The sequence below is a fragment of the Notolepis coatsorum genome (assembly GCF_963971535.1).
Source record: "Notolepis coatsorum genome assembly, chromosome: 5".
Taxonomy (NCBI): domain Eukaryota; kingdom Metazoa; phylum Chordata; class Actinopteri; order Aulopiformes; family Paralepididae; genus Notolepis; species Notolepis coatsorum.
In genome coordinates, this window is record NC_140169.1 from 166,401,350 (window position 1) to 166,428,380 (window position 27,031).

Here is a 27,031-nt window from a genome sequence, read left to right on the forward strand (position 1 = left end):
AAAGTGCTCCCACAGACCTCATTATGCAGTGGCTAGTGTGAAAGTGCTCCCACAGACCTCATTATGCTGTGGTTAGTGTGAAAGTGCTCTCACAGACCTCATTGTGCCCCTGGCCCCACTTTCACCTCCAATTTCAACTGGAACAGTTGACTAATTCATAGTGTAGCAAAGTAAAGCACTCTGGCGTACTTGTTTTATTATGAGTTCTTGTAGAGAGATGTAACCGTATGCAGTGTTGTAGTACTCGAGTGCGAATCCTGGACTGATTTTCAGGACTCGTGACTCGACTTGGATTTGAGCACTGATGACTTGGACTTGGACTCGAATACTGGGCACTCGAGACTCGACTACAACACTGACTGTATGTAACTGTATCATGTAGGAGTGATATTGCATTAATCTGTCGCTCCTTCCTCCCCAGGGAACGCTGGACGTGGGCTTGATTGATTCTGTCTGTGCATCGGATAATCCTGACAGGTGAGAGAAGATCCATAGTAGTGATAGAGCGATACTGGTAATGGGATAGGCAGTTACAATATGGTGTCGATATCGGGAACATTTGATCTAATACTAAAACCCTAATACCATGCATGATACATGATGTCATAAATCAAAGCAAAGACACTTGAATTTCATAAAAAATACTAAAAATGTTCTCTAATGGAGAAAATGGATGATATATCTCAGTCACGTTCTGTCCAATAACCCTAAAGTAATGGTTTAAGTAACTTGGAGTTGCAGAAGTGGACCCAAATGCAGAGTAGACTGAGTCAGAGGCAGATCGTAGAAACAAACTGACATTTTTCTGAAGGAAAATCATGAATGGAGAAACAACATTATTTAGAACTTAGAATCGCTATCGGCAGTGGAAAAGCTGTCATCAGCGTATACATACAGTCTATCCTGCCCACGCCAGTCATTTAAACCTGGATTTCTTAAAACAATTGCTTTAAGCCCATTTGTTACTAAAGCCTGTAACAAGCCCATGTGTCTGTTGTTTGTTGTGTCGATATCGGGAACATTTGATCTAATACTAAAACCCTAATACCATGCAATGCCCATGTGATACATGATGTCATAAATCAAAGCAAAGACACTTGAATTTCATAAAAAATACTAAAAATGTTCTCTAATGGAGAAAATGGATGATATATCTCAGTCACGTTCTGTCCAATAACCCTAAAGTAATGGTTTAAGTAACTTGGAGTTGCAGAAGTGGACCCAAATGCAGAGTAGACTGAGTCAGAGGCAGATCGTAGAAACAAACGGACATTTTTCTGAAGGAAAATCATGAATGGAGAAACAACATTATTTAGAACTTAGAATCGCTATCGGCAGTGGAAAAGCTGTCATCAGCGTATACATACAGTCTATCCTGCCCACGCCAGTCATTTAAACCTGGATTTCTTAAAACAATTGCTTTAAGCCCATTTGTTACTAAAGCCTGTAACAAGCCCATGTGTCTGTTGTTGTTTTAAAGCCTGTAACAAGCCCATGTGTCTGTTGTCTGTTACTAAAGTCTGTAACAAGCCCATGTGTCTGTTGTCTGTTACTAAAGTCTGTAACAAGCCCATGTGTCTGTTGTCTGTTACTAAATTCTGTAACAAGCCCAAGGTCTGCGTTCCTTTCTGTAGGACCTCTGTTGCCAAATTCTCATTTGTTTATCAAGGTGCAGTGATGTGGAATGATATACAAAATCTAACAGAAACATGTTCCACTTTAAATGCATTTAAAAGCAAGCTTAAAAAAGAACTACAGATCCTGCAGTCTGTAGTACCCATGTGTATTTTTCCCACCATTATAATTGTTGTATAATGCTGTATTGTATGTATCTGTGTGTATGAGAGAAGGATATGCTTGTGCATAATGTGGGGGGGGGGGGGGTTCTGTGTAGTTATCCTATATAGCAGTGGTCACCAACCCGTCGATCTTGATCGACTGGTCGATCTTTGAGACTGTCCCTGTAGATCTTTCCCTGAAAATAAAAAATAAAAAAAATAAAAAACATTACAGTTCTACTTTTGTTTTGATGTGAAAAGTGATGCTGCACTTAGCACTGACTGAGAAAGTACACATACAGTTCTACTTTTGTTTTGACCTGAAAATGATGCTGCACTTAGCACTGTCTGCACTTAGCACTGACTGCACTTAGCACTGACTGAGAAAGTACACATTACAGTTCTAGTTTATAAAATGCTAATTGTAAATATGTTTGTCAATGTTAATAATATGAGAAAGTCCACATTACAGTTCTACTTTTGTTTTGATGTGAAAAGTGATGCTGCATAAGATGACTGCACTTAGCACTGACTGAGAAAGTACATAATAGTTCTACTTTGACGTTTTAATGTTGGACCCAAAGCATTGCATGTAATTAGAATACAGGCAAATAAAAGTCATTTAGTTTAAAGTACAATCTTGGCTGTCTTTTTCTCTCAATGCTTCAATAGGTAGATCTTGCCTTCACCAAAAAAAATAAAGTGATCTTGGGCTTAAAAAGGTTGGTGACCACTGCTATATAGGTTTAAGAGGGGAGGTCGCTTATAAGCCCTTGGGCTTTTTGACCTTTCCTGCACATTTTAACTGTTCTTCTTTGACTTGTATGTTTTTAAGTGCAAATAACAATAAACAAACAAATAAACAAATGCGTCTGTTGTTGTTTTGGTCCACAGGCCGAACTCCTTTGTGATCATCACAGCTAACAGGGTGATCCACTGCAACGCCGACCTGCCAGAGGAGATGCATCACTGGATCGGGCTGCTCCAGAAACCCAAGGGAGACTCCAGGGTCGACGGACAGGAGTTCCTAGTCAGAGGTCAGTCAGTAACGACGACGCTGACTGCCTTTGTATGACGTCAGGCTGTGTGGCTGCCTGGCTACTATCATTTATAGAAAGAATATCGCCTAGAAGTCGCCTTCTCGGTCCTTGCCCCACAATGGTGGAACAAACTTCCCACCCCAGTTAGGACAGCCGAAACCCGTCCAATCTTTCGCCATCGACTAAAGACGCACTTCTTCAATCATTATCTGAAATGAAAGAAAAAAATTCAGCCGCATATATTGGTATCGGTTGATATCGGTATCGGAAATCAAGAGTTTGACAATATCGGTATATCGGATATCGGTAAAAAAGCCAACATCGAACATCCCTACCATTTACCATTCAAGACTAAATAAAAGTTGAATGAATGAATGAATGAATGTTTGTCTCCCCCCCAGGCTGGCTGCACAAAGAGATGAAGGCGGGGGCCAAGACCAGCTCTCTGAAGCTCAAGAAGCGCTGGTTCGTCCTGACCACGAACTCTCTGGACTACTACAAGTCCTCCGAGCGCAACGCCACCAAGCTGGGGACCCTGGTCCTCAACAGCCTCTGCTCCGTGGTGCAGCCCGACGACAAGGTCTTCAAAGACACCGGTCAGTACTATGGGAATGCTGTTTATGAGGCCGTTTTTAATCACCACCACTCCGTGGTTCTATAGACCTGTTCGCTGTATACAAACATACCGCCGATTCGATTCGAGCCAATCGGCAACACCAACTTAACTTAAGTTGCCCCATTTACCTGCGCGAGCTGCTGCGCTAAAAAAAGTACGACGGGGGCTCCATGGAGAAACCATGACACTCCCCCCTAACTAAAGGTTGTTTAAAACAAAAAACGGCTGGATGTCATTTAGTCAAATCAGCAGCGTGGCTGTGAGTGCGAGTCTTTCACCTTTTACACATCTAGCGTTTGGCATGGATTGATTGTTTAGATCGCTAGCATGGCTAAGAAATGCAAATATATTGTAGTCTGCCCCGTTGTTCTGACCAGGATTACGCTCCTTTTGCCCTCTTGATGCGCAGGCACACTGAGTCTGACGTATACTGTATATACAGTGAACAACAGGTCTATTGGGTTGGTTGATTTGGCTGGTTGGTGGGTTGGTTGGTGTCTTAGTCGAGTCAAATCAAGTCAAATTATTAAACCCCTTGGGGAAATTAAAGTGTCATAGCAGCATAGGGGGGGGGGGGGGGGGTACAGGTAAGATAGGTACATAGATAATATGTTACAGGTAAGATAGCTACATAGATAATATGGTACAGGTAGGATAGCTACATAGATAATATGGTACAGGTAGGATAGCTACATAGATAATATGGTACACGTAGGATAGGTACATAGATAATATGGTACAGGTAGGATAGGTACATACCGTAATTCCTCTAATAGTAACCCCGGCTTGTATTTGTTTCAACTGTAGCGGGTACCAGGCTTGTATTAGGAGGAGGCCTGTATAAGAGGGAGGCCTATATTTCACATTTTCAAACGGATCATAATGAATAAATCAACATTTTGTGTCAGTTTGAACCCAGTAAAATGTACTGGGTTCATTTATTGAAACCAAGTACTGTATGAAATAGTAAACAGTGCAATTACAGGTGGTCACTGGTCATTTCAACGTTTTCAAAGTGAAATCAAGTAACTAGCTCAGTATGCAGCTCAGTATATTAGTAACCCGGCTTGTATTAGGAGGCCGGCTTATAATTGCTTAGCTCAAGAGCGCACCCGGCCATTAATAGAGACCCGGTTTGTATTTGAGACCCGGTTACTATTAGAGGAATTACGGTAGATAATATGGTACAGGTAGGATAGGTACATAGATAATATGGTACAGGTAGGATAGGTACATAGATAATATGGTACAGGTAGGATAGGTACATAGATAATAGTGTACAGGTAGGATAGGTACATAGATAATATGGTACAGGTAGGATAGGTACATAGATAATATGGTACAGGTAGGATAGGTACATAGATAATATGGTACAGGTAGGATATGTACATAGATAATATGGTACAGGTAGGATAGGTACATAGATAGTACATATACACACGTCTGCATGCATTTGTTTGATCACTTCCTCAGTCACACATCTGAGGAAGTGATCCATGTAAAGCACACTACCTGTTTTATCATGAATATTACATTTGTTAAAGTATAGATGTTTTCTGGTTGAAATAAGACTTTCTGGTCCTTATTGACACTGGCAGTGAGAAATACGTCTTCCTTACACATTTTAGGAAGAACGTGTATATTTCTACTCATATCTAGAAATGAAGCAGCCATGGGTTATTGGAGAGAGACCAGATTTTTAATTTTTTATTTGATTGAAGTTTATTTAAAATATGCAACATAACAAACAAACATCAAGTACATATATAGCCTTAAGCCGTTCAAATAATAAATGTATATAAAAAATAACAAAGAACAAACAAAAAAGTCGAACAAATTTTTTTTCATTTACATATTTGAAATGGAGTGGGAAGAAGCATACACTTATTTAATCCCACGCCTATTTACTCATCAGAATATACTATATTTTATTTACTAATTCATACATTACTAGACTTATATTGAAAATGAACTTAGTTTAACAATACATTTTTTAATAATACCTTATTAATATGTGCCAAACTGTATGTTACCCTGTAAAGTTCCTCTAGCCATTTTTTATACAACAACTATATATCTACATATGCATATATATACATTTATATATACATACATACACATACATACTACAGCTTTGCCAAGTCCTCTTATTGTTCCTCTCTATTCCTCGTTTGCTTTACCTCGTCTACAGGTTACTGGAACATAATAGTCCATGGGCGTAAACACTCGTACCGCCTCTACACCAAGATGCTGAACGAAGCCATGCGCTGGTCGTCGGCCATACAGGGGGCCATAGACAGCAAGGTCCCCATCGAGACACCCACCCAGCAGCTCATCAGGGACATCAAGGTAAAGAGAAAACATCCAGCTTTCAATGCGACCGCGATGCTAATGCTGCCGCTTAAAGGAACACACCAACATTTGGTGAAATTAGCTTACCGTCTTCTCCAGAGAGAGACAGAAGATAGATACCAGTTTCCTCTTTGTGTATTCAGTAGAAAGCTATCTGGCTGCACGTTAGCCTAGCTTAGCACAATGAATGGAAGCGGACAGTGCCAGTTAGCCTTCGGGAGAGGAGTTGGACTGGCAATGTCCACTTCCATGCATTGTGCTAAGCTAGGCTAACGTGCAGTGTTGGCGTGTTCCTTTAACATCTGAGTTAACATACTAACTCACCTGTCGTGTTTGGTTATGAGGTTGATTTTGATCTGTGCTACTGTATGTGTTCATAGTCATAATGTAAATCAGGGTAACAACCTAATAACCGATTACATTTTGACCTCAGTTTTTAACTCGTATCCGTTTCAGCCGTGCAAGTCTTTCTTTACCAGGAACACACACTGTAGTGAAATGAGGTACTTGGTTTTAGCTTGCCGTGTGTGTGAAGTGATATTCCTTCACAGTAAATTTTGCAGAGTAAATTTTACTCAAACTGAGTACATTTTACTCAAACTGAAATAAAAATTTTACTCAGTTTGAGTAAAATGTACTCAGTTTGATTAAAATTTACTCTGCGAAATTTACTGTGTTTATTCCAGGCTGTTTGAAGTGATATTCCTTTATTCCAGGCTGTGTGTGTGGAGTGGTATTCCTTTATTCCAGGCTGTGCCTCTTTTAAACATATTTTTTCCAACCTCCTGTCTTCTCCTTCAGTTGTTTTGTGTGTATTTACATAGTCTATTTATAGTGTATAGTGTATTTATTTAGTGTATTCATATTTGAGATTATTCTATCTCGCTGTAGTGCTACAGTTAATTCACAAATACAAACAGATCCCCTGATTATGTTGCCTAAATTGTGTGAAATCTGTCTATCAAATAATAATAATAATGATAAATCTGACAAATTAAAAAAATATCGGGGAAATGGTTTAATTTCACTTCTACTGATTCAAGATACAAAAATAGGGGGCGCCCTCGTGGCACATGCCATAGTGCCTCGCACACCTACGCGGCCGTCCTGGGTTCGCTTCCTGCTCCCGGGGGATAATCTGTCGCATGTCTTCCCCACTCTTCTCCCGTTCACCCTCTCCTCTGTCAGTCATGTCTGACCAGAAAAAGCCAGAAAAGCGCTAAAATAAATCTTTAAAAAGATACAAAAATAGTAGATTTGCGGTGCAGATATTAGCTGGACTGAAACGTTAGCTAGCAGTAGTTATGTGGAAGGTGCAGATATTAGCTGGACTGAAACGTTAGCTAGCAGTAGTTATGTGAAAGGTGCAGATATTAGCTGGACTGAAACGTTAGCTAACAGTAGTTATGTGGAAGGTGCAGATATTAGCTGGACTGAAACGTTAGCTAGCAGTAGTTATGTGGAAGGTGCAGATATTCGCTGGACTGAAACGTTAGCTAACAGTAGTTATGTGGAAGGTGCAGATATTAGCTGGACTGAAACGTTAGGTAACAGTAGTTATGTGGAAGGTGCGGATATTTGCTGGACTGAAACGTTAGCTAACAGTAGTTATGTGGAAGGTGCAGATATTATCCACTTTTTCTCCCATTTTCTATATTTTTCTCCCATCCCAATTTCGTATCATCCAATTCAACCCTCCCCTGTCACGAACGCTGTTTCTTGCCTCCCACAAGCCGGCTGCAATGTGGACTAACTAAGTCATACATAGCACAAGTCCCCTCCGGTACTTGAGGTAACAGCAGTCGCATCTTTTCACCTGCGCAGCTCAATCTCTCAGTGGCGAGGAGTAACGCGTAGGAGGCTCACGCTGCCCCCGACACTTCCTGATTCTACTGCGCAGGCGCACCAACCGACCTGTAGGAGTCGCTGTCCACAACGCCCGATCCCCACCCATCAGTTTCCCACCCCCTAATACGGCCAATGTGTATTAGTACGGACGAGCAGCTAAACTGAAAGCAATGTGGAGCGCTGGGATCGAACAGGCGATCCCAGCATCTCTGCATTTGTGGCGAGCGCCTTGCCCACTACGCCACGTAGCCGCCCTGTTAGCTAGCAGTAGTTATGTGGAAGGTGCAGATATTAGCTGGACTGAAACGTTAGCTAGCAGTAGTTATGTGGAAGGTGCGGATATTAGCTGCACTGAAACGTTAGCTAGCAGTAGTTATGTGGAAGGTGCGGATATTAGTTGGACTGAAACGTTAGCTAGCAGTAGTTATGTGGAAGGTGCAGATATTAGCTGGACTGAAACGTTAGCTAGCAGTAGTTATGTGGAAGGTGCGGATATTAGCTGGACTGAAACGTTAGCTAACAGTAGTTATGTGGACGGAACACATTAACTGAGCACAACGCGTCCCTCCAGGAGAACAGTCTGAACGTGGAGGCTGTGGAGCAGACATATTGGAGGAACCCCATCCTGAGATATACCCAGCATCCCTTGCACTCTCCGCTGCTACCTCTGCCCTATGGTGATGTCAGCGTCCACTGTGAGTAAACTGCCACATGGCTGCTGTTGCCAAGCGATAACTGAAGACTTAGGTCTTCTGTCTGACCCATAGATCATAAAATATAAGGTTCTTACAGAAGAAGAATTTAAGTTTACTTTATAATGGAAAACTGCGCCCTCTCTCTCTATCACTCACTCCCTCCTCTTTCTCTCTGTCCCTCACCCCCTCCATCCTTCTCTTTCTCTCTCTCTCTCTGTCCCTCACCCCCTCCCTCCTTCTCTTTCTCTCTCTCTCTCTGTCCCTCACCCCCTCCCTCCTTCTCTTTCTCTCTCTCTCTGTCCCTCACCCCCTCCCTCCTTCTCTTTCTCTCTCTCTCTCTCTGTCCCTCCCTCCCTTCTTCTCTCTGTCTGTCCCTCCCTTCTTCTCTCTCTGTCCCTCCCTCCTTCTCTCTCTGTCTCTCCCTCCCTCCTTCTCTCTCTCTCTGTCTGTCCATCCCTATCTATCTTTGTCCCTCCCTCCCTCCATCTCTCTGTCTGTCCCTCCCTCCTTCTCTCTCTGTCTGTCCCTCCCTCTCTCTCTGTCCCTCCCTCCCTCATTCTCTCTTTCCCTCTCTCTCTGTCCCTCCCTCCTTCTCTCTCTCCCTCTCTCTCTCTGTCCCTCCCTCCTTCTCTCTCTCTGTCTGTCTGTTCTTCCCTCCTTCTCTCTCTCTCCCTCTCTCTGTCCCTCCATCCCTCCTTCTCGCTTTCTCTGTCCCTCCCTCCCTTCTTCTCTCTCTGTCTCTCCCTCCCTCCTTCTCTTTCTATCTGTCCCTCCATCCTTCTCTTTCTCTCTGTCCCTCCCTCCTTCTCTTTCTCTCTGTCCCTCCCTTCTTCTCTCTCTGTCTCTCCCTCCCTCCTTCTCTTTCTCTCTGTCCCTCCCTCCTTCTCTTTCTCTCTGTCCCTCCCTTATTCTCTCTCTGTATGTCCCTCCCTCCTTCTCTTTCTCTCTGTCCCTCCCTTCTTCTCTCTCTCCCGCCCCGTCTCTCACTCCCTCCCTCCTTCTCTCTTTCTCTCTTTCTCTGTCCCTCACCCCCTCCCTCCTTCTCTTTATTTCTTTCTTTCTCTCTCTCCCTCTCTCTCTCTGTCCCTCCCTCCCTCCTTCTCTCTGCCTGTCCCTCCCTCCTTCTCTCCGTCCCTCACTCCCTCCCTTTCTCTCTCTCTCACCCCCCCTCATTCTCTTTCTTTCTTGATTTCCCTCTCTCCCTCTCTGTCCCTCCCTCCTTCTCTCAATCTCCCTCCTTCTCTCCCTCCCTCCCTCTCTCCCTCTCCCTCTCCCGCTCTCTCTCTCTCTCTCTCTCTCTCTCTCTCTCTCTCTCTCTCTCTCTCTCTCTCTCTCTCTCTCTCTCTCTCTCTCTCTCTCTCTCTCTCTCTCTCTCTCTCTCTCTCTCTCTCTCTCTCTCTCTCTCTCTCTCTCTCTCTCTCTCTCTCTCTCTCTCTCTCTCTCTCTCTCTCTCTGTCCCTCACCCCCCCTCCTTCTCTTTCTTTCTTGATTTTTCTCTCTCCCTCTCTGTCCCTCCCTCCCTCCATCCCTCTCTCTCTCCCTCCCTCCCTTCCTCTCTCTCTCTCTCTCCCTCTCAGTGCAAAAGGAGAAGGGCTATGCCAGCCTGCAGGACGAGGCTGTGAAGATCTTCAACTCGCTGCAGGAGATGGAGGTGGTCTCGGACCCCGTGCCCATCATCCAGGGCATCCTGCAGACATGCCAGGACCTGCGGCCACTCAGGGACGAGGTCTACTGTCAGCTGATCAAACAGACCAATCACGTCCCCCAGCCCAACAGTCCGGCCAATCGCGCGCACTGGCACCTGCTGACCTGCATGAGCTGCACCTTCCTGCCGAGTCGAGGCATCCAGCGCTATCTGAAGTTCCACCTCAAGAGGTAGTGATAACCACTGTCTAATCTTTATTTAACCTTTATTTAACCTTTATTAAACTGTTATTAACCTTTATTTAACCTTTATTAACCTTTATTTAACTGTTATTAACCTTTATTTAACCAGGCAGGTCAGTTAACAACTACCTGAAGTTCCACCTCAAGAGGTAGTGATAACCACTGTCTAACCTTTATTAACCTTTATTAACCTTTATTAACCTTTATTTAACCTTTATTAACCTTTATTTAACTTTTTTTTTTTTTTTTTTTTTTTTTTTTAATCTTTTTCCCCCTCCATTTTTCCTCCGATTTTCTCCCATCCCAATGTTAGTCGTATGCCAATTCCCAGTCCCTTCCTGGTCGCTGCGCACTTACCCCCCACAGTCAGATCATCTGGGAGAGTGGAGGCTACCACGTGCTTCCTCCGACACACGTCCAGCCAATCACCGCTTCTTTTCACCTGGCAGCGCGGATTCTCATTGAGAGGGCGTAGCGTGTGGGAGGATCACACTATCCCCCTCAAGTCCTATCCGCGCTTAGCAGGCGCCCCGACCGAACTGTAGGAGTCGCTGTTTACAACGACCCGGACCCACCCCGCCAGCTTCTCCCACCCTCTATTTTTAGATGAATGCAAATAAATGAAAGAATCCAAGCACTCCCAGACATACCCCACGCGAAGGTAAGGAAAAACTCACTAAAACCTAACAATAGGGAAAAAACCTCCACAGGCAGTGTGGAGGAGAGAAACCTTAGAAGGGCCATTCAAGGGGGGATCTCCCTGTAGTATGGCGCTGCACCGAACGGCTGCCTTTCTGATCGCTCCGTCGAGACTGTGCTTTCTTTTGTTAATTTTTATAGTATTAAGAGTTTTATTTGCACCTACTGTTGGTGCATTATATGTGTATGACCAATCATTGACATTGGATTAAGGAAAACTTACCGATTGGATTGCTCTCTGGATCGGATTGCTGAACAGCAGCAATGGCCCGCTGAGATCCTTTGTTGTGGCCGTGGCCAAAGCCAGGAGAAGCCGCAACGACGAGGAAGAGCAGCCGGGGTCCGGAACAGACTAGGTCCAAACGACACAGAACCACATTGCCCAGCATATTGTTGGCCAATGTGCAATCGATAGGAAATAAACTGGACGACATCAGAGCACGGATCCAATTCCAGAGGGACATTCGGGACTGTAATGTCCTCTGTTTCACAGAAACTTGGCTGTCTCCAGATGTCCCGAATCATGCAATAGAACCGGCAGACCACTTCTTTGTCCTCCGCAAGGACCGGACGGCGGAGTCACTAAGGACGAAGGGAGGCGGCATTGCCTTCATGATAAACAAGGAGTGGTGCGATATAGGCAACGCAAAGGAATTGTCTAACCACTGCTCCCCAGACCTGGAGTTTATCGCGATCAAATGTCGACCCTTCTTTCTTCCGAGAGAGTTGACGTCCATCATCCTCATCGGAGTGTACATCCCACCACACGCGAACACTGGGACCGCACTTTCAAAACTTCACGACGAGGTAAACAAACAACAGATAGCTAGCGTTGACGCTGCCATTGTGGTTCTGGGCAATTTCAACAGCGCGCATCTTAAAAAGGTGTTGCCGAATTTCTATCAACATGTGACCTGTCCCACCAGAGGCGCGAACATATTAGACCATGTATACTCGCAATTTAAGAATGGGTACAAGTCACAGGCTCTTAGTCCATTCGGTAAGTCCGATCACGCCGCCATCTTTCTTTTGCCAAAGTATAAACAAAGTCTCAAGCGAACGCCGGTGGTCTCGCGAGAGGTTAAGCGTTGGACCGTGACGTCAGAGGAGACACTCCAAGCTGCACTTGAATGCACAGACTGGAGTGTATTCCGTGATAACACAGCCAATATTAACGAATACACTGAAACGGTGCTTGACTTTGTCTGTACTCTGGTAGAAGAAACAATCCCCTCTACCACAATTAGAATCTACCCAAATCAAAAGCCCTGGGTAGATAAATCCGTCCGTGAGGCTCTGAAAGTGCGCACATCAGCATACAACACCGGGCTGGTGACAGGCAACATGGTAGAACACAAGACGGCAAGATACAACGTCAGGAGAGCAGTAATAGAGGCAAAACGGCGTTACAGGGATAAAGTTGAACTTCAGTTTGAACAGGCTGACTCTAGAGGCATGTGGCAGGGCCTCAGAACAATGACAGATTACAAAGGCACCTCCCTCAAACTGAACAGTGACATCTCCTTAGCAAATGATCTCAATTCCTTCTATGCGAGGTGTGAGGCTGTGAATAACAACACCAGCCTACAAACCACGGCAATGGGGGGGGGGGGGGGGGGGGGTCTGCTGATGGAGACTCAGTGTTCAGGGTAACAGAGCATGAGGTGAGACGGATCTTTAAAAAAGTGAATATCAGGAAGGCAGCAGGACCGGACGGCATCCCCGGCCGCGTCCTAAAAGTCTGTGCCGACCAACTGGCCCCGGTATTCACTGACATCTTCAACCTGTCCTTGGAACAGGCTGTCATCCCCACCTGTCTGAAGAAGTCCACCATCATCCCTGTACCCAAAAAATCTACGCCCGCTTGCCTCAACGACTACCGCCCTGTATCCCTCACCTCCATAGCCATGAAGTGCTTTGAGAAGCTAGTGAAGGGCTACATCTGTTCCTCCCTCCCCATCAACCTGGACCCCCTGCAATTTGCATATCGCCCCAACAGGTCCACGGAGGACGCCATAGCCCATGTGCTGCACACAGCAGCATCACACCTGGACAAGAGGCAGGGGAACTATGTGAGAATGCTGTTCATCGACTACAGCTCAGCATTCAATACCATAGTCCCCTCCAAACTCATAGCCAAGCTCAGGGACCTGGGCTTGAACTATGACCTCTGCCAGTGGGTCTTGGACTTCCTGATGGGCAGACCCCAGGTGGTAAGAGCAGGCAACTGCACCTCCTCATCCATCACGCTCAACATAGGGGCCCCCCAGGGCTGTGTTCTGAGCCCCCTCCTCTACTCCCTGTACACACATGACTGCGTAGCACAGCGGAACAACAACACAATCATCAAATTTGCTGATGACCCAGTAGTGGTGGGCCTGATCTCTGCCAACGACGAGAGGGCCTACCTGGAAGAGGTAGAGAATCTGTCACAGTGGTGTCAGGAGAACTGCCTCTCCCTGAACGTCAGCAAAACAAAAGAGATGATTGTGGACTTCAGGAGGTCGGGGGTCAAGGACTACAGCCCCCTCAGCATCGACGGGGCACCGGTTGAGAGAGTGAACAGTTTCAAGTACCTCGGAGCCCACATATCCGAGGATTTGACATGGACCACACACATTGACAGTGTTGTGAAGAAGGCACGACAACGCCTCTACTTCCTCAGGCGCCTAAGGAAGTTCCAAGTCAGTCAGAAGATCCTTAGGAACTTCTACTCATGTACAATAGAGAGCATCCTGACTGGCAACATCACCTCCTGGTTTGGGAATAGCACTGCACAAGACCGTAGCAGACTACAAAGAGTGACACGTTCAGCCGAACGCACAATTGGAGGGGGGCTTCCCACCCTCCAGAACATTTACAACAAGCGGTGCAGGGGGAAGGCTAAGAGAATTATTAAGGACTCAAGCCACCCGAACAACTGCCTCTTTGAACTGCTGCGGTCAGGCAAGTGATACCGGAGTCTTAAGGCGAGCACAGAAAGACTCAGAAGAAGCTTCTATCCCCAGGCCATCAGGCTGCTAAACGAACAATAAACACTATGCAACAACCATCAAATGCACACAGCACACACACCCACACGCACACACTCACTTAAACAAACAACACACTGCAGCACCCACTCTCCACACTTTAGATCACACAAACACACTTTATATTGATTGATAAAGGATTTGCACTACAACTCGTACACCTACTGTAAATTTTACCTAAATTGCACCTCATCCCATTTCTGCCTTGCACTATATAGTATTGTATATTAGTACACTGCATAGTATTGTATATTATATGGTAACTCAGTTACGTCTATTCTGCATCGAACATTGTACATATGTCTATACTGAACACTGTGACCTCATTTCTTTACTTCTAATTTACATGCTATACTATGTTATTTTATTTCATACTTATCTTGTCTTGCACAGTCTCTGGAGCGTAACAGTAAGAAGCATTTTGTATAAAAGTATTCTGTACTTCTGTATGACAACTATTAAAGAAACTTGAAACTTGAAACTTGAAACTTCTTAGATGTTGGTGATAGTAGTGTTGCAGACGGACAGTTGGTAAGCATGCACTCATGTGTGTAGTGAAACACAGATGAGTGCATGCAATAGCAGCTGAACATTTTGAAAGATTAAAGATAGAGCTAATAGCGATAGCAACTGAACATTTTGAAAGATTAAAGATAGAGCTGATAGCGGATCTATTTGAGGCACAGGGGCGGCGCAAAGAGGGTCACGTCCTCCCCGTCTTAGTCACGGGACATTCAACACTCCGGTCATTGCTCAGGGACAGCCGGAGACAGGGAGATAGGGGGCGGCGCAGAGAGGGTCGCGAACTCTCCGACATCATCGCGGGACGTCCGGCACTCCGGTCACTACTACGAGACCTCCGGAGACAGGGGGGCACGCAGAGGGGGTCGCAACCTCCCGGCTTTCATCACGGGACGTCCGATACTCCAGTCAGCACTCCAGGACAGCAAGTCATAGGGGGACAGGGAGACGGGACAGGCGTTAGACAGCTCATGTGATTGTAGTGGGCGGACATAGCAATAGATACAAGTGGTAAGCATATATGTGAATGGAGTAGATATATGAAGTAAGCATATTATGTGAATAGAATAGAAGTACTTAACCCAGCAATGAAACCGCGTTGACTGTTAATCTGTTAACAGTCTGTTAATACTGTTAATCAGTTTACAGGACCACGGACAGACGACGGTAAATAACTGATCCAAGGCCTCGGAGGTGCATGTAGAGCAGTCACTACAATCTTGGCCAAGACCCCGAGGCATCCATCACCTTAGTCAGCGCCAGGAGACGGGCACTCAGAGAGATGGGGGAGGGAAGGGGGGAGGGAAGGGGGGGAGGGGGGGGGAAGAGTTAGAGAGTTCCCATGTTTGTGGTGCTGCAAAAGAGCAGACATGTAGTACCCTGTAGTGCCATGTAGTACCATGTAGTACCCTGTAATGCCATGTAATACCCTGTAGTACCCTGTAGTACCCTGTAGTGCCATGTAATACCCTGTAGTGCCCTGTAGTACCCTGTAGTGCCATGTAGTGCCATGTAGTACCATGTAGAGCCATGTAGTACCCTGTAGTGCCATGTAGTACCATGTAGTACCCTGTAGTACCATGTAGTACCCTGTACCCTAACTAAACTAGACAGATTAATCTAAAGGTCAGTCCCCGACCAGGTATCACCGACATCTAAGAAGGGAGATCCCCCCTTGAATGGCCCTTCTAAGGTTTCTCTCCTCCACACTGCCTGTGGAGCATTTTTACCTATTGTTAGGTTTTAGTGAGTTTTTCCTTACCTTCGCGTGGGGTATGTCTGGGAGTGCTTGCATTCTTTCATTTATTTGCATTTATTTTAAATTTGTTGGACCTTATGGTGTCCTTGTTCTGTTCTTGACTTATTGTTATGTTTTATTCTTGACTTGTTTAAAGAAGACCTGTACGGCCCATGGGGACATTAACGTGTGTTGTTGGGCCTTATAAATAAATTTTGATTTGATTTGAAGGGAATTGGCATAACGACTAAATTGGGATAGGAGAAAAATACGGAAAAAAGGGGGAGAAAACAGAACAACTAAAAAAAATATTAACCTTTATTAACCTTTTATTTAACCTTTGCTTAACCTTTATTTAACATTTATTAACCTTAATTTAACCAGGCAGGTCAGTTAACAACTACCTGAAGTTCTACCTCAAGAGGTAGTGATGACAGTCTGTCATTATCTTATTTAACCTTTATTTAACCAGGCAGGTCAATTAACAACTAATTCAAATCAAATCAAATGTATTTGTAAGGCCAGACAACACACGTTAATGTCCCCATGGGCCGGACACGTCTTCTTTAAACAAGTCAAGAAGAAACATCACAATAAATCAAGAAGAACAAAACAAAAAAAACTCTGCAGTCGTATGGTCCTGCAACATTTTCTGCTTTTCTATCTTATTCATAACATATGTACATATACTGTCATTCATAACATATACTGTCATTCATAACATATGTACATATACTGTCATTCATAACATATACTGTCATTCATAACATATACTGTCATTCATAACATATGTACATATACTGTTATTCATTATGTACATATATTGTTATTCATAACATATGTACATATACTGTTATTCATAACATATGTACATATACTCTCATTCATAACATATGTACATAACACGCATCTTATGTACATAATACTGTTGCCAAATGTCAGTTTCATGAAAGTTCAAGCTTTCACCAATTTTTTTATACATAATCAAAAAGTCTCCCTATGAGAAAACGACTGGCGATTGAAGTCTTTCTTGAAGATGACCACCAGCCCCTTTCCCTCCTATATATATCTTATATCTATATATCTATATAATATATATATATATCTTTATATTAGGGCTGTCAAAATTAATGCTTTAACTTTGGAGATTAATTAAAATTATTTAAAGCATTAAAATAAATGAATCTAGATTAATCTATGTAGTGAAAAATCTTCAATCTTAGCGCCGCGGATATAAGAAAGAGGTCTAGCGGAGTCAATGTTGATGGTTTTGTTGAACATTTGTATTTCACAGGAGAGAAACTGTATTCAAAGAAAGCTATTAAAATAATCTTTGAATCTAAATATACTTTCTTTGTGTTGATTTTACATTAATTCCATGATTTTACATAAGTAAATATCTGTTAACAAGCTTCGGTCTTAAGTAGAAAAATGCTATTTTTAATCTAGATTAATCTAGATTAATTACAGAAAATTGTGAGATTAATTAGTTTAAATTTTTTTTTATCTATTGACAGCATTACTTTATATATATTATATAGAAAACATAATTGTCCGGATTGCAACTGGGTCTAACCTGTGTGGACGTGTGTTTTTCCCCCCAGGATTAAGGAGCTGTTCCCCGGCTCAGAGATTGAGATGTTTGCCCACTTCGTCGGTGAGTCTCTGAAGAGAACCAAGTGCAGGGAGTACGTTCCCTCCCAAGAGGAGATCGTGGCGCTGCTGACCAGGCAGGAGATGACCACGACAGTCTACTGCCACGGGGGAGGGTCCTGCAGGATCTCCATCAACTCTCACACCACTGCTGGAGAGGTAGGCAGGCTAGACACTTCTAATGTAGCTGACCAGAGGTAGGCCGGCTAGACACTTCTAATGTAGCTGACCAGAGGTAGGCGGGCTAGACACTTCTAATGTAGCTGACCAGAGGTAGGCAGGCTAGACACTTATAATGTAGCTGACCAGAGGTAGGCAGGCTAGACACTTCTAATGTAGCTGACCAGATGTAGGCGGGCTAGACACTTCTAATGTAGCTGACCAGAGGTAGGCGGGCTAGACACTGCTAATGTAGCTGACCAGAGGTAGGCGGGCTAGACACTTCTAATGTAGCTGACCAGAGGTAGGCGGGCTAGACACTTCTAATGTAGCTGACCAGAGGTAGGCAGGCTAGACACTGCTAATGTAGCTGACCAGAGGTAGGCGGGCTAGACACTTTTAATGTAGCTGACCAGAGGTAGGCGGGCTAGACACTTCTAATGTAGCTGACCAGAGGTAGGCAGGCTAGACACTGCTAATGTAGCTGACCAGAGGTAGGCAGGCTAGACACTTCTAATGTAGCTGACCAGAGGTAGGCAGGCTAGACACTTCTAATGTAGCTGACCAGAGGTAGGCGGGCTAGACACTGCTAATGTAGCTGACCAGATGTAGGCAGGCTAGACACTGCTAATGTAGCTGACCAGAGGTAGGCAGGCTAGACACTTCTGATGTAGCTGACCAGAGGTAGGCGGGCTAGACACTTCTAATGTAGCTGTTGTGAAGGATCAGATTAAACCGAATATATATATTTATTTATGGATATATATTTAATAGTATTTGTATATCGTTTGATATCCCTTGTATATTCCTTGTACATATACACTGAATATCCCTTTAGTCTACTAACAGCCCATAATAGTTTCATTCTCTCATTGGACAAGAACTTGGCGCCAGCAGCCAAGCCCCTTGGTTCAAGTTCAATCGTGCCGACGAACATGTCGTTACTAGCCCGGTTCCGCGTAGGAATACGTCTGCCGAAATACGAATGGTACTATTTGTTCACAGCGCATATATTTGTTCACAGCGCATATATATATGGCGCAAGTAAAGTAGAACTTTCTTTTAGTCCCTTAGCCCTTAGTTCTTTACCCTCCAACCTAGTGGCAAGACGTTAAGCCTCACCCACGATACACGTGTGGTGCAGTATGGTCAACTTGGCCTCAGAATGGCATTGAGACATCGTGTGGATTAATAGTTGAATTGTCATAGTTTGGCACTATACCGTCGAGTGGGACGTATTTCTATTAAGTTAATAATAGTCTATTATGTATGGTGCATCGTTCGGTTAGAGTTATAAAGTGAGCAGTACCCCCATCGTTTCCTCGCGTTATCTAGAGTCTTAACCAGGCTGGGCAGACCACGTGTGGTGCTTTCATCCGAGGAGTTCTGGGCTAGGACGAGTGGACCTGCACATTGGATTACCTTACCCGGACGACGGCGAGCCCTACACGGCTTGGATTATCTACTTGCTTTGGGTGCTTTGATTATGCCATGGATAACAGCCAACACTGGTGAGTGTTGGAACTACCCCCGAGAGGAGTCCAGGTGAGACGGCGCTCTAACCCGAGTGAGGTCGCCTCACGTCTCTTCGTTGTGGACCGGCAGCTACCGTCTACAAGAGGGCCCAACGGTATTCATCTGTGGACCAAGGTTCTGTGGGCACCGTGTTCAGCACTCTGAATTCTCCCAAGAAATCGTTGGCCAGATGGGATATCGCCAGCGGCTCTCCTAACCCCCCCCCCCCCCCCCCCCCCTACTGACTTACAACCAGCGGGACCCCCTTTAGTGTATCCAGCTATAATCATTTAAGTACCATCGCTATAGTTCCCTAAAGAACCAGGTTGTATACTTGCTTCCTGCGTAACCAGAGATTGGACATTCAATGTTGATTTGCCTACGAATACTAATTTGCCTTACAAGTGCATTCAAATCATAAATGTCATTAAGTGAACGTTGTATATACCCTTTGCTATATATTAAATATTCGATTTATACATTTGTGTGGACTTGGTTTCATGGTGGGAAAGTGTTCATCATATCTATATCATGTACTGTGTGGCCAGTAGTTAAAGTACATAAAGCGGTAGTGGTTTAATGATACCATACTTATCAATACAGTCAGGGAATTGTACCCCTCAGTTACAGTAGCTGACCAGATGTAGGCGGGCTAGACACTTCTAATGTAGCTGACCAGAGGTAGGCAGGCTAGACACTGCTAATGTAGCTTACCAGAGGTAGGTGGGCTAGACACTTCTGATGTAGCTCACCAGAGGTAGGCAGGCTAGACACTGCTAATGTAGCTGACCAGAGGTAGGCAGGCTAGACACTTCTAATGTAGCTGACCAGAGGTAGGCGGGCTAGACACTTCTAATGTAGCTGACCAGAGGTAGGCGGGCTAGACACTTATAATGTAGCTGACCAGAGGTAGGCGGGCTAGACACTTCTGATGTAGCTGACCAGAGGTAGACAGGCTAGACACTTCTAATGTAGCTGACCAGAGGTAGGCAGGCTAGACACTTCTAATGTAGCTGACCAGAGGTAGGCGGGCTAGACACTTCTAATGTAGCTGACCAGAGGTAGGCAGGCTAGACACTTCTAATGTAGCTGACCAGAGGTAGGCGGGCTAGACACTTCTAATGTAGCTGACCAGAGGTAGGCAGGCTAGACACTTCTAATGTAGCTGACCAGATGTAGGCGGGCTAGACACTTCTAATGTAGCTGACCAGAGGTAGGCGGGCTAGACACTTCTAATGTAGCTGACCAGAGGTAGGCAGGCTAGACACTTTTTTTTTTTTTTTTTTGTATTGATCTTTTTCCCCCTCCATTTTCCTCCGATTTTCTCCCATCCCAATGTCAGTCGTATGCCAATTCCCAATCCCTTCCTGGTCGCTGCGCACTTACCCCCCACAGTCAGATCATCTGGGAGAGTGGAGGCTATCACGTGCTTCCTCCGACACACGTCCAGCCAATCAACCGCTTCTTTTCACCTGGCAGCGCGGATCCTCCCTGAGAGGGCGTAGCGTGTGGAAGGATCACACTATCCCACTCAGGTCCTATCCGCGCTTAGCAGGCGCCCCGACCGAACTGTAGGAGTCGCTGTTTACAACGACCCGGACCCACCCCGCCAGCTTCTCCCACCCTCTAATACAGCCAATTGTATTAGTGTGAACGGCCAGCCAAGCTGGTGACAACCCCGGAGCTGTGAGCTGGATTCGAACAGGCAAATCCAGCTCACAGCTTCGGGGTTGGTGACGAACGCAATCTCCGCTACACCACCTAACCGCCCAAGGCTAGACACTTCTAATGTAGCTGACCAGAGGTAGGCAGGCTAGACACTTCTAATGTAGCTGACCAGAGGTAGGCAGGCTAGACACTTCTAATGTAGCTAACCAGAGGTAGGCAGGCTAGACACTGCTAATGTAGCTGACCAGAGGTAGGCAGGCTAGACACTTCTAATGTAGCTGACCAGAGGTAGGCGGGCTAGACACTTCTAATGTAGCTGACCAGAGGTAGGCGGGCTAGACACTTCTAATGTAGCTGACCAGAGGTAGGCAGGCTAGACACGTCTGATGCACTGCTAATGAACAGTAGCTGACCAGAGGTATGCAGTCATCTGGTAATCAGAAGGTTCCTGGTTCGATTCCAGCTCCTCCCGGCAGCATTTCGAAGTGTCCTTGAGCAAGACACTTTGTATATATTATGTGGTTCATTATAGAGCTTTGTATATATGTAATGTTATAGAGCTTTGTAAATATGTAATGTTGGCTTTGTATAGATGTTATAGAGCTTTGTATATATGTAATGTTATAGAGCTTTGTAAATATGTAATGTTATAGAGCTTTGTATAGATGTTATAGAGCTTTGTATATATGTAATGTTATAGAGATTTGTATAGATGTTATAGTGCTTTGTATATATGTAATGTTATAGAGATTTGTATATATGTAATGTTATAGAGCTTTGTATATATGTAACGTTATAGAGATTTGTATAGATGTAATGTTACAGAGCTTTCTATATAAAGTAATGTTATAGAGCTTTGTACAGTATATATGTAATGCATACAAGGCTCTACTGTAGATGAACCCATGTTGCCAAGAAGAGTTGAGAAACAACGGCGGGTTGTGAAATCTTGGGGAAATGTAGAAGGATATTCTAATCCAGTAGAAACAATATAATAAATATATACACCCTGTGTCTCTGTCCCCCAGGTGGTGGAGAAACTGATCCGAGGCCTGGCGATGGAGGACAGCAGGAACATGTTCGCTCTGTTCGAACACAACACCAGCCGGGACAGAGCCGTGGAGAGCAGGGTCATCGTGGCTGACGTTCTGGCCAAGTTTGAAAGGTAAATAGAAAATAACTCACACACCACTCACATGGTCTTTTTACAAAAGAAAGTATGTCAGAGGGAGGCAACCGTTGGATGATTGGAGGATGAAGGGAAGAGGGCTGGAAGCTGTAGGGAGGAGGTAGCCTAGCTTAGCATAAGGGCTGGAAGCAGTAAGGAGCAGCTAGCCTAGCTTAGCACAAGGACTGGAAGCAGTAGGGAGGAGGTAGCCTAGCTTAGCACAATGACTGGAAGCAGTAGGGAGGAGCTAGCTTAGCACAAGGGCTGGAAGCAGTAGGAAGCAGCTAGCCTAGCTTAGCAGAAGGACTGGAAGCAGTAGGGAGCAGCTAGCCTAGCTTAGCACAATGACTGGAAGCAGTAGGGAGCAGCTAGTCTAGCTTACCACAAGGACTGGAAGCAGTAGGGAGCAGCTAGCCTAGCTTAGCACAAGGGCTGGAAGCAGTAGGGAGCAGCTAGCCTAGCTTCGTACAAGGACTGGAAGCAGTAGGGAGCAGCTAGCCTAGCTTAGCACAAGGACTGGAAGCAGTAGGGAGCAGCTAGCCTAGCTTAGCATAAGGACTGGAAGCAGTAGGGAGCAGCTAGCCTAGCTTAGCACAAGGGCTGGAAGCAGTAGGGAGCAGCTAGCATAGCTTAGCACAAGGACTGGAAGCAGTAGGGAGCAGCTAGCCTAGCTTAGCACAAGGACTGGAAGCAGTAGGGAGGAGGTAGCCTAGCTTAGCACAATGACTGGAAGCAGTAGGGAGGAGCTAGCTTAGCACAAGGGCTGGAAGCAGTAGGGAGCAGCTAGCCTAGCTTAGCAGAAGGACTGGAAGCAGTAGGGAGCAGCTAGCCTAGCTTAGCATACGGACTGGAAGCAGTAGGGAGCAGCTAGCCTAGCTTCGCACAAGGACTGGAAGCAGTAGGGAGCAGCTAGCCTAGCTTAGCAGAAGGACTGGAAGCAGTAGGGAGCAGCTAGCCTAGCTTAGCATAAGGACTGGAAGCAGTAGGGGGCAGCTAGCCTAGCTTAGCACAAGGACTGGAAGCAGTAGCCTATAGCTCCGTCAACAATGAAAAAAATACAGCTTCCAACAACTCCCAAACTGACGCACAGAGAGACAACTCATATCAATCTTCTCACCCGACTCTGGGGAAGATGGCAAATACGTGTATTTCCCAAAATGTTTGGAGTGTTCCTTTAAAATGCATGGTGGCTCCCCCTCCAGGCTGGCAGGCAGTGAGGAGATGGAGGAGGACGGCGGCCATTGGAAGCTCTACTTCAAGCTCTACTGCTTCCTGGATGTGGAGAGCATGCCCAAGGAAGGGGTGGAGTTTGCCTTCATGTTTGAGCAAGTAAGTTTCATAAACAATTCTATGTTTTGCTATCGACTATATTCACTGTACGGGGTGGAACCCAATCTGAGCATGGCATTAGAGCAAAATGGCCGCCGTGTGAATATGATCAATGGTCTATATTAAAGGTTTATACGGGTATTTGAAATGTTCAATTCAATTCAAACCTTTATTTATTCTCGAAAAAAGGACAATTGAGGTCACCCTCATTTCCAATGTCGTCGAGACTTACAGACATTTCAATGCATGCATTTTTTTTAACAATATAATAATAAGGGCGGCTACGTGGTGCAGTGGGCAAGGCAAGGCGCTCACCACGAATACTGGAGACGCTGGGTTCACCTGTTCGAGCCCAGCGCTCCACATTGCTTTCAGTTTAGCTGGTCGTCTGTACTAATACACATTGGCAGTATTAGGGGGTGGGAAACTGATGGGTGGGGATCGGGCGTTGTGGACAGCGACTCCTACAGGTCGGTTGGTGCGCCTGCGCAGTAGAATCAGGAAGCGATGGGGGCGGCACCCCTCCAAAGCGCAGACCCCTGACGCTGAAAGATTGCGCTGCGCAGGTGAAAAGATGCGACTGCTGTTACCTCGAGTATCGGAGGGGACTCGTGCTATGTATGACTTAGTCCACATTGCAGCCGGCTTGTGGGAGGCAAGAAACAGCGTTCGAGACAGGGGAGGGTTGAATTCGATGATACGAAATTGGGATGGGAGAAAAATAGAAAATGGGAGAAAAAGTGGATAAAAAAAAAACAATATAATAATAATAAATATGAATAACTATCTATATAGCACTTTTCATACATGGGCCGCGGTCCAGAGTGTGCTCTGCTGTGATTGTGTTGTGAGATAACAGCTATTTTTCATTTCAAGGAAGCACCCAAATAGACCCCCATAACTGTGTAGGTGGAGAGAGTGAGACCTATGATTACGATGCGGCCAATCGTCTACGTTCTCTGTGCAAATGTATAGTGCAGGGGTGTCGAACTCGTTAAGGTGCCGCATACTGCCCTCTTTTATCTCGAGTGGGCCGGACCAGTAACATTAGTTAACGACCATATTTCTTGTTTGCGTTAAGTGCAAATAAGTACAAGTACATTCAGAAAATATTCACATGTAATGAGCTGTCTTTTTACAAAACATTATGAGCAAACTGACATTTATTAAGAAAAAACAGTGACATTTCAACAATACTGTGCTTCAGTTGATCATTTACACATGTGCATTACAACTTACTGATCCCAGTGGATCTACAGAGAAGCAAAACATTTGATCAGAAATATTTGGAACTGAAAAATATAGTATTTGACTTTATAACAATAATAACTCTGCACTCTGTGTCCACCTTTCTCTTTTTTTGACAAAGTAATTTAGGGGTGAGGGTGTCACACAGAGGCTATTGACAAATTTAGTTCTGGTTCTCAGTGTTGTCCATCTATGCTCTTATGGATACAGTGCGACCCCCAGTGGACTGATTGGGAATAGCAGTTACTTTTATTATAAAGATCAAGCTTCAAGATGCAAGAGGTTTATTATAATAAGATGATATAAGATGTTCCTTTATTGATCCCCTTGGGGACATGCAGGCATCATAGCAGCATGGGGGGGGGGGGGGGTACACGTACATGGTAATAGTAGAAGACATGATACAGGTCATAAAATTATAGTACAGTAGAAAAGTACAAATAAAAATAGGCTGTGTAAACAATATAACAATATAATTAACTCTGAGTGTACGCATATGAGCGAGTAGGCAGTGTAAATCAAGGTGCAGATGAGGGTATGTATGCCCTATCAGTTATATTTGCATTACAATAAATATAGTTACAATATACACTATAATCTAAATATATACTATGAGTAAGTAAATATACAGTATACACAGGTGCAGTAGGCATAAGGCACTCAGTGATCAGACATTCCTAGTAGTTCTCGAGTTCTGCTGTCGTTAGTCCTCCGGCTGCTGGCAAAGTTTTATAGAAATGCAATGCATGTCTTCCACACTTAGCAGAGCCACCCGGCGGAACCGGCCCGCAGGCCGTATGTTTGACACCCCTGGTCTAGTGAATCAAATTATAGGGAAATTAAGCTATTTCTCATTTTTCCGGGGAACCTCCTGGAACCCCTTCGAGGAGTCCCTAATCCCTGAGTCCCTAATCCCTGAGTCCCTAATCCCTGAGTCCCTAATCCATGAGTCCCTAATCCCTGAGCGCCTAATCCCTGAGTCCCTAATCCCTGAGTCCATGAGTCCCTAATCCCTGAGTCCCTAATCCCTGAACGCCTAATCCCTGAGTCCATGAGTCCCTAATCCCTGAGTCCCTAATCCCTGAGCGCCTAATCCCTGAGCCCCAGAGTCCCTAGTCCCTGAGCCCCATAGTCCCTAATCCCTGAGTCCCCAACCCCTGAGTCCCAGAGACCCTGAGCCCCTAATCCCTGAGTCCCTAATCCATGATTCCCTAATCCATGAGTCCCTAATCCATGAGCCCCAGAGTCCCTAATCCCTAATCCCTGGGTCCTATAGTCCCTGAGTCTGAGTCCCTAATCCCTGAGTCAGAGCCCCTGAGTCTGAGTCCCTAATCCCTGAGTCAGAGCCCCTGAGTCTGAGTCCCTGAACCCCTGAGTCCCAGAGCCCCTGAGCCCCGCTCTGTGAGCATAGTGACTCGGACTCCATCCCCCTATGATGCTGTGTTCCCCTCCAGGCCCACGAGAGTCTGATCAGCGGCCACTTCCCCGCCCCGGAGGAGACCCTGCAGCACCTGGCCGCCCTGCGGCTGCAGTTCCTGCACGGCACCAAGGCCCGGGTCAACTGGAGCCTGGACGGCGTCTACCCCGTGGGCCGCCTGCGCCACCGCATCCTGCAGTTCACCAAGGTGGGCTCGGGGGGGGCCTCGGGGCCTCCGGGGGGCCAGACCCTGGAGCGACGGAGGACCAGTTTCCTGGACGGCACGCTGCGACGGGGCCTGAAGACGGGCTCCATGAAGAAGCAGCGCATGGAGGAGGAGCAGATGCTGGAGATGTGGATCAAGGAGGAGACCTCGGCCACCAGGGCCAGTATCCTGGCCAAGTGGCCCCGTCTGCAGGTGCTGGACCAGCACCAGGCCATGATCAAGTACATGGGCGTCATCAAGGAGTGGCCTGGATACGGATCCACGCTCTTTGACGTGGAGGTACGTGTTTTTTTGGATATTTTCCGATTATGGTTCAGAATAGGGATGTTCGATATTGGCTTTTTTACCGATATACCGATATTGTCCAACTCTTATTTTCCGATACCGATATCAACCGATACCGATATATGCGGGGTTTCCCCCCGAAAAAAACTGGATAATTTTAGGTAATTAACATTACATATCTCTTGTCGTGGAATTAACACAACATTATGCATACTTTTGACAATAAATAAAATAATAATTTGTTTTTACTTGCTTGCCTGAGTATATAAAGGTTATAGAAATGTAAAAAAAGAAAAAAAGATTTTTTTTTTTTTTTTTGAAAACCGATAACGATATTTTCCGATATCACATTTTAATGCCATACTATCTCAATTGGCAGAGGTAGCGGGTGGAAAGTCGATGGGTGGGGATTGGACGTTGTGGACAGCGACTCCTACAGGTCGGTTGGGTGACGCCTGCACAGCAGAGTCAGGAAGTATCTGGGGCAGCGTGAACCTCCCACGCGTTACTCCTCGCCACTGAGAGTTTGCGCTGTCTGGTGAAAAGATGTGACAGGCTGCCTCCTCATGTACCGGAGGGGACACGTGATGCAAGGCTTCTATCCTCACTACAGCCGACCAGTGGGAGGCATAGTCTAGCAACGTTCAAGATGGGGGA

General features: G+C 45.4%; 1 protein-coding gene across 1 annotated transcript in view; it reads left to right on the forward strand.

Annotated features, from left to right (window-relative positions):
* Positions 1-27,031, forward strand: part of myo10l3 (myosin X, like 3) — a 346,533-nt gene that overhangs the window by 311,584 nt on the left and 7,918 nt on the right. Inside the window, 10 exon segments of the mRNA XM_084314976.1 lie at positions 422-477; positions 2,673-2,815; positions 3,220-3,414; positions 5,626-5,783; positions 8,206-8,329; positions 9,907-10,204; positions 17,311-17,518; positions 21,730-21,866; positions 23,072-23,198; positions 25,901-26,368. Coding sequence (XP_084171102.1) covers positions 422-477; positions 2,673-2,815; positions 3,220-3,414; positions 5,626-5,783; positions 8,206-8,329; positions 9,907-10,204; positions 17,311-17,518; positions 21,730-21,866; positions 23,072-23,198; positions 25,901-26,368 — 1,914 coding nt within the window.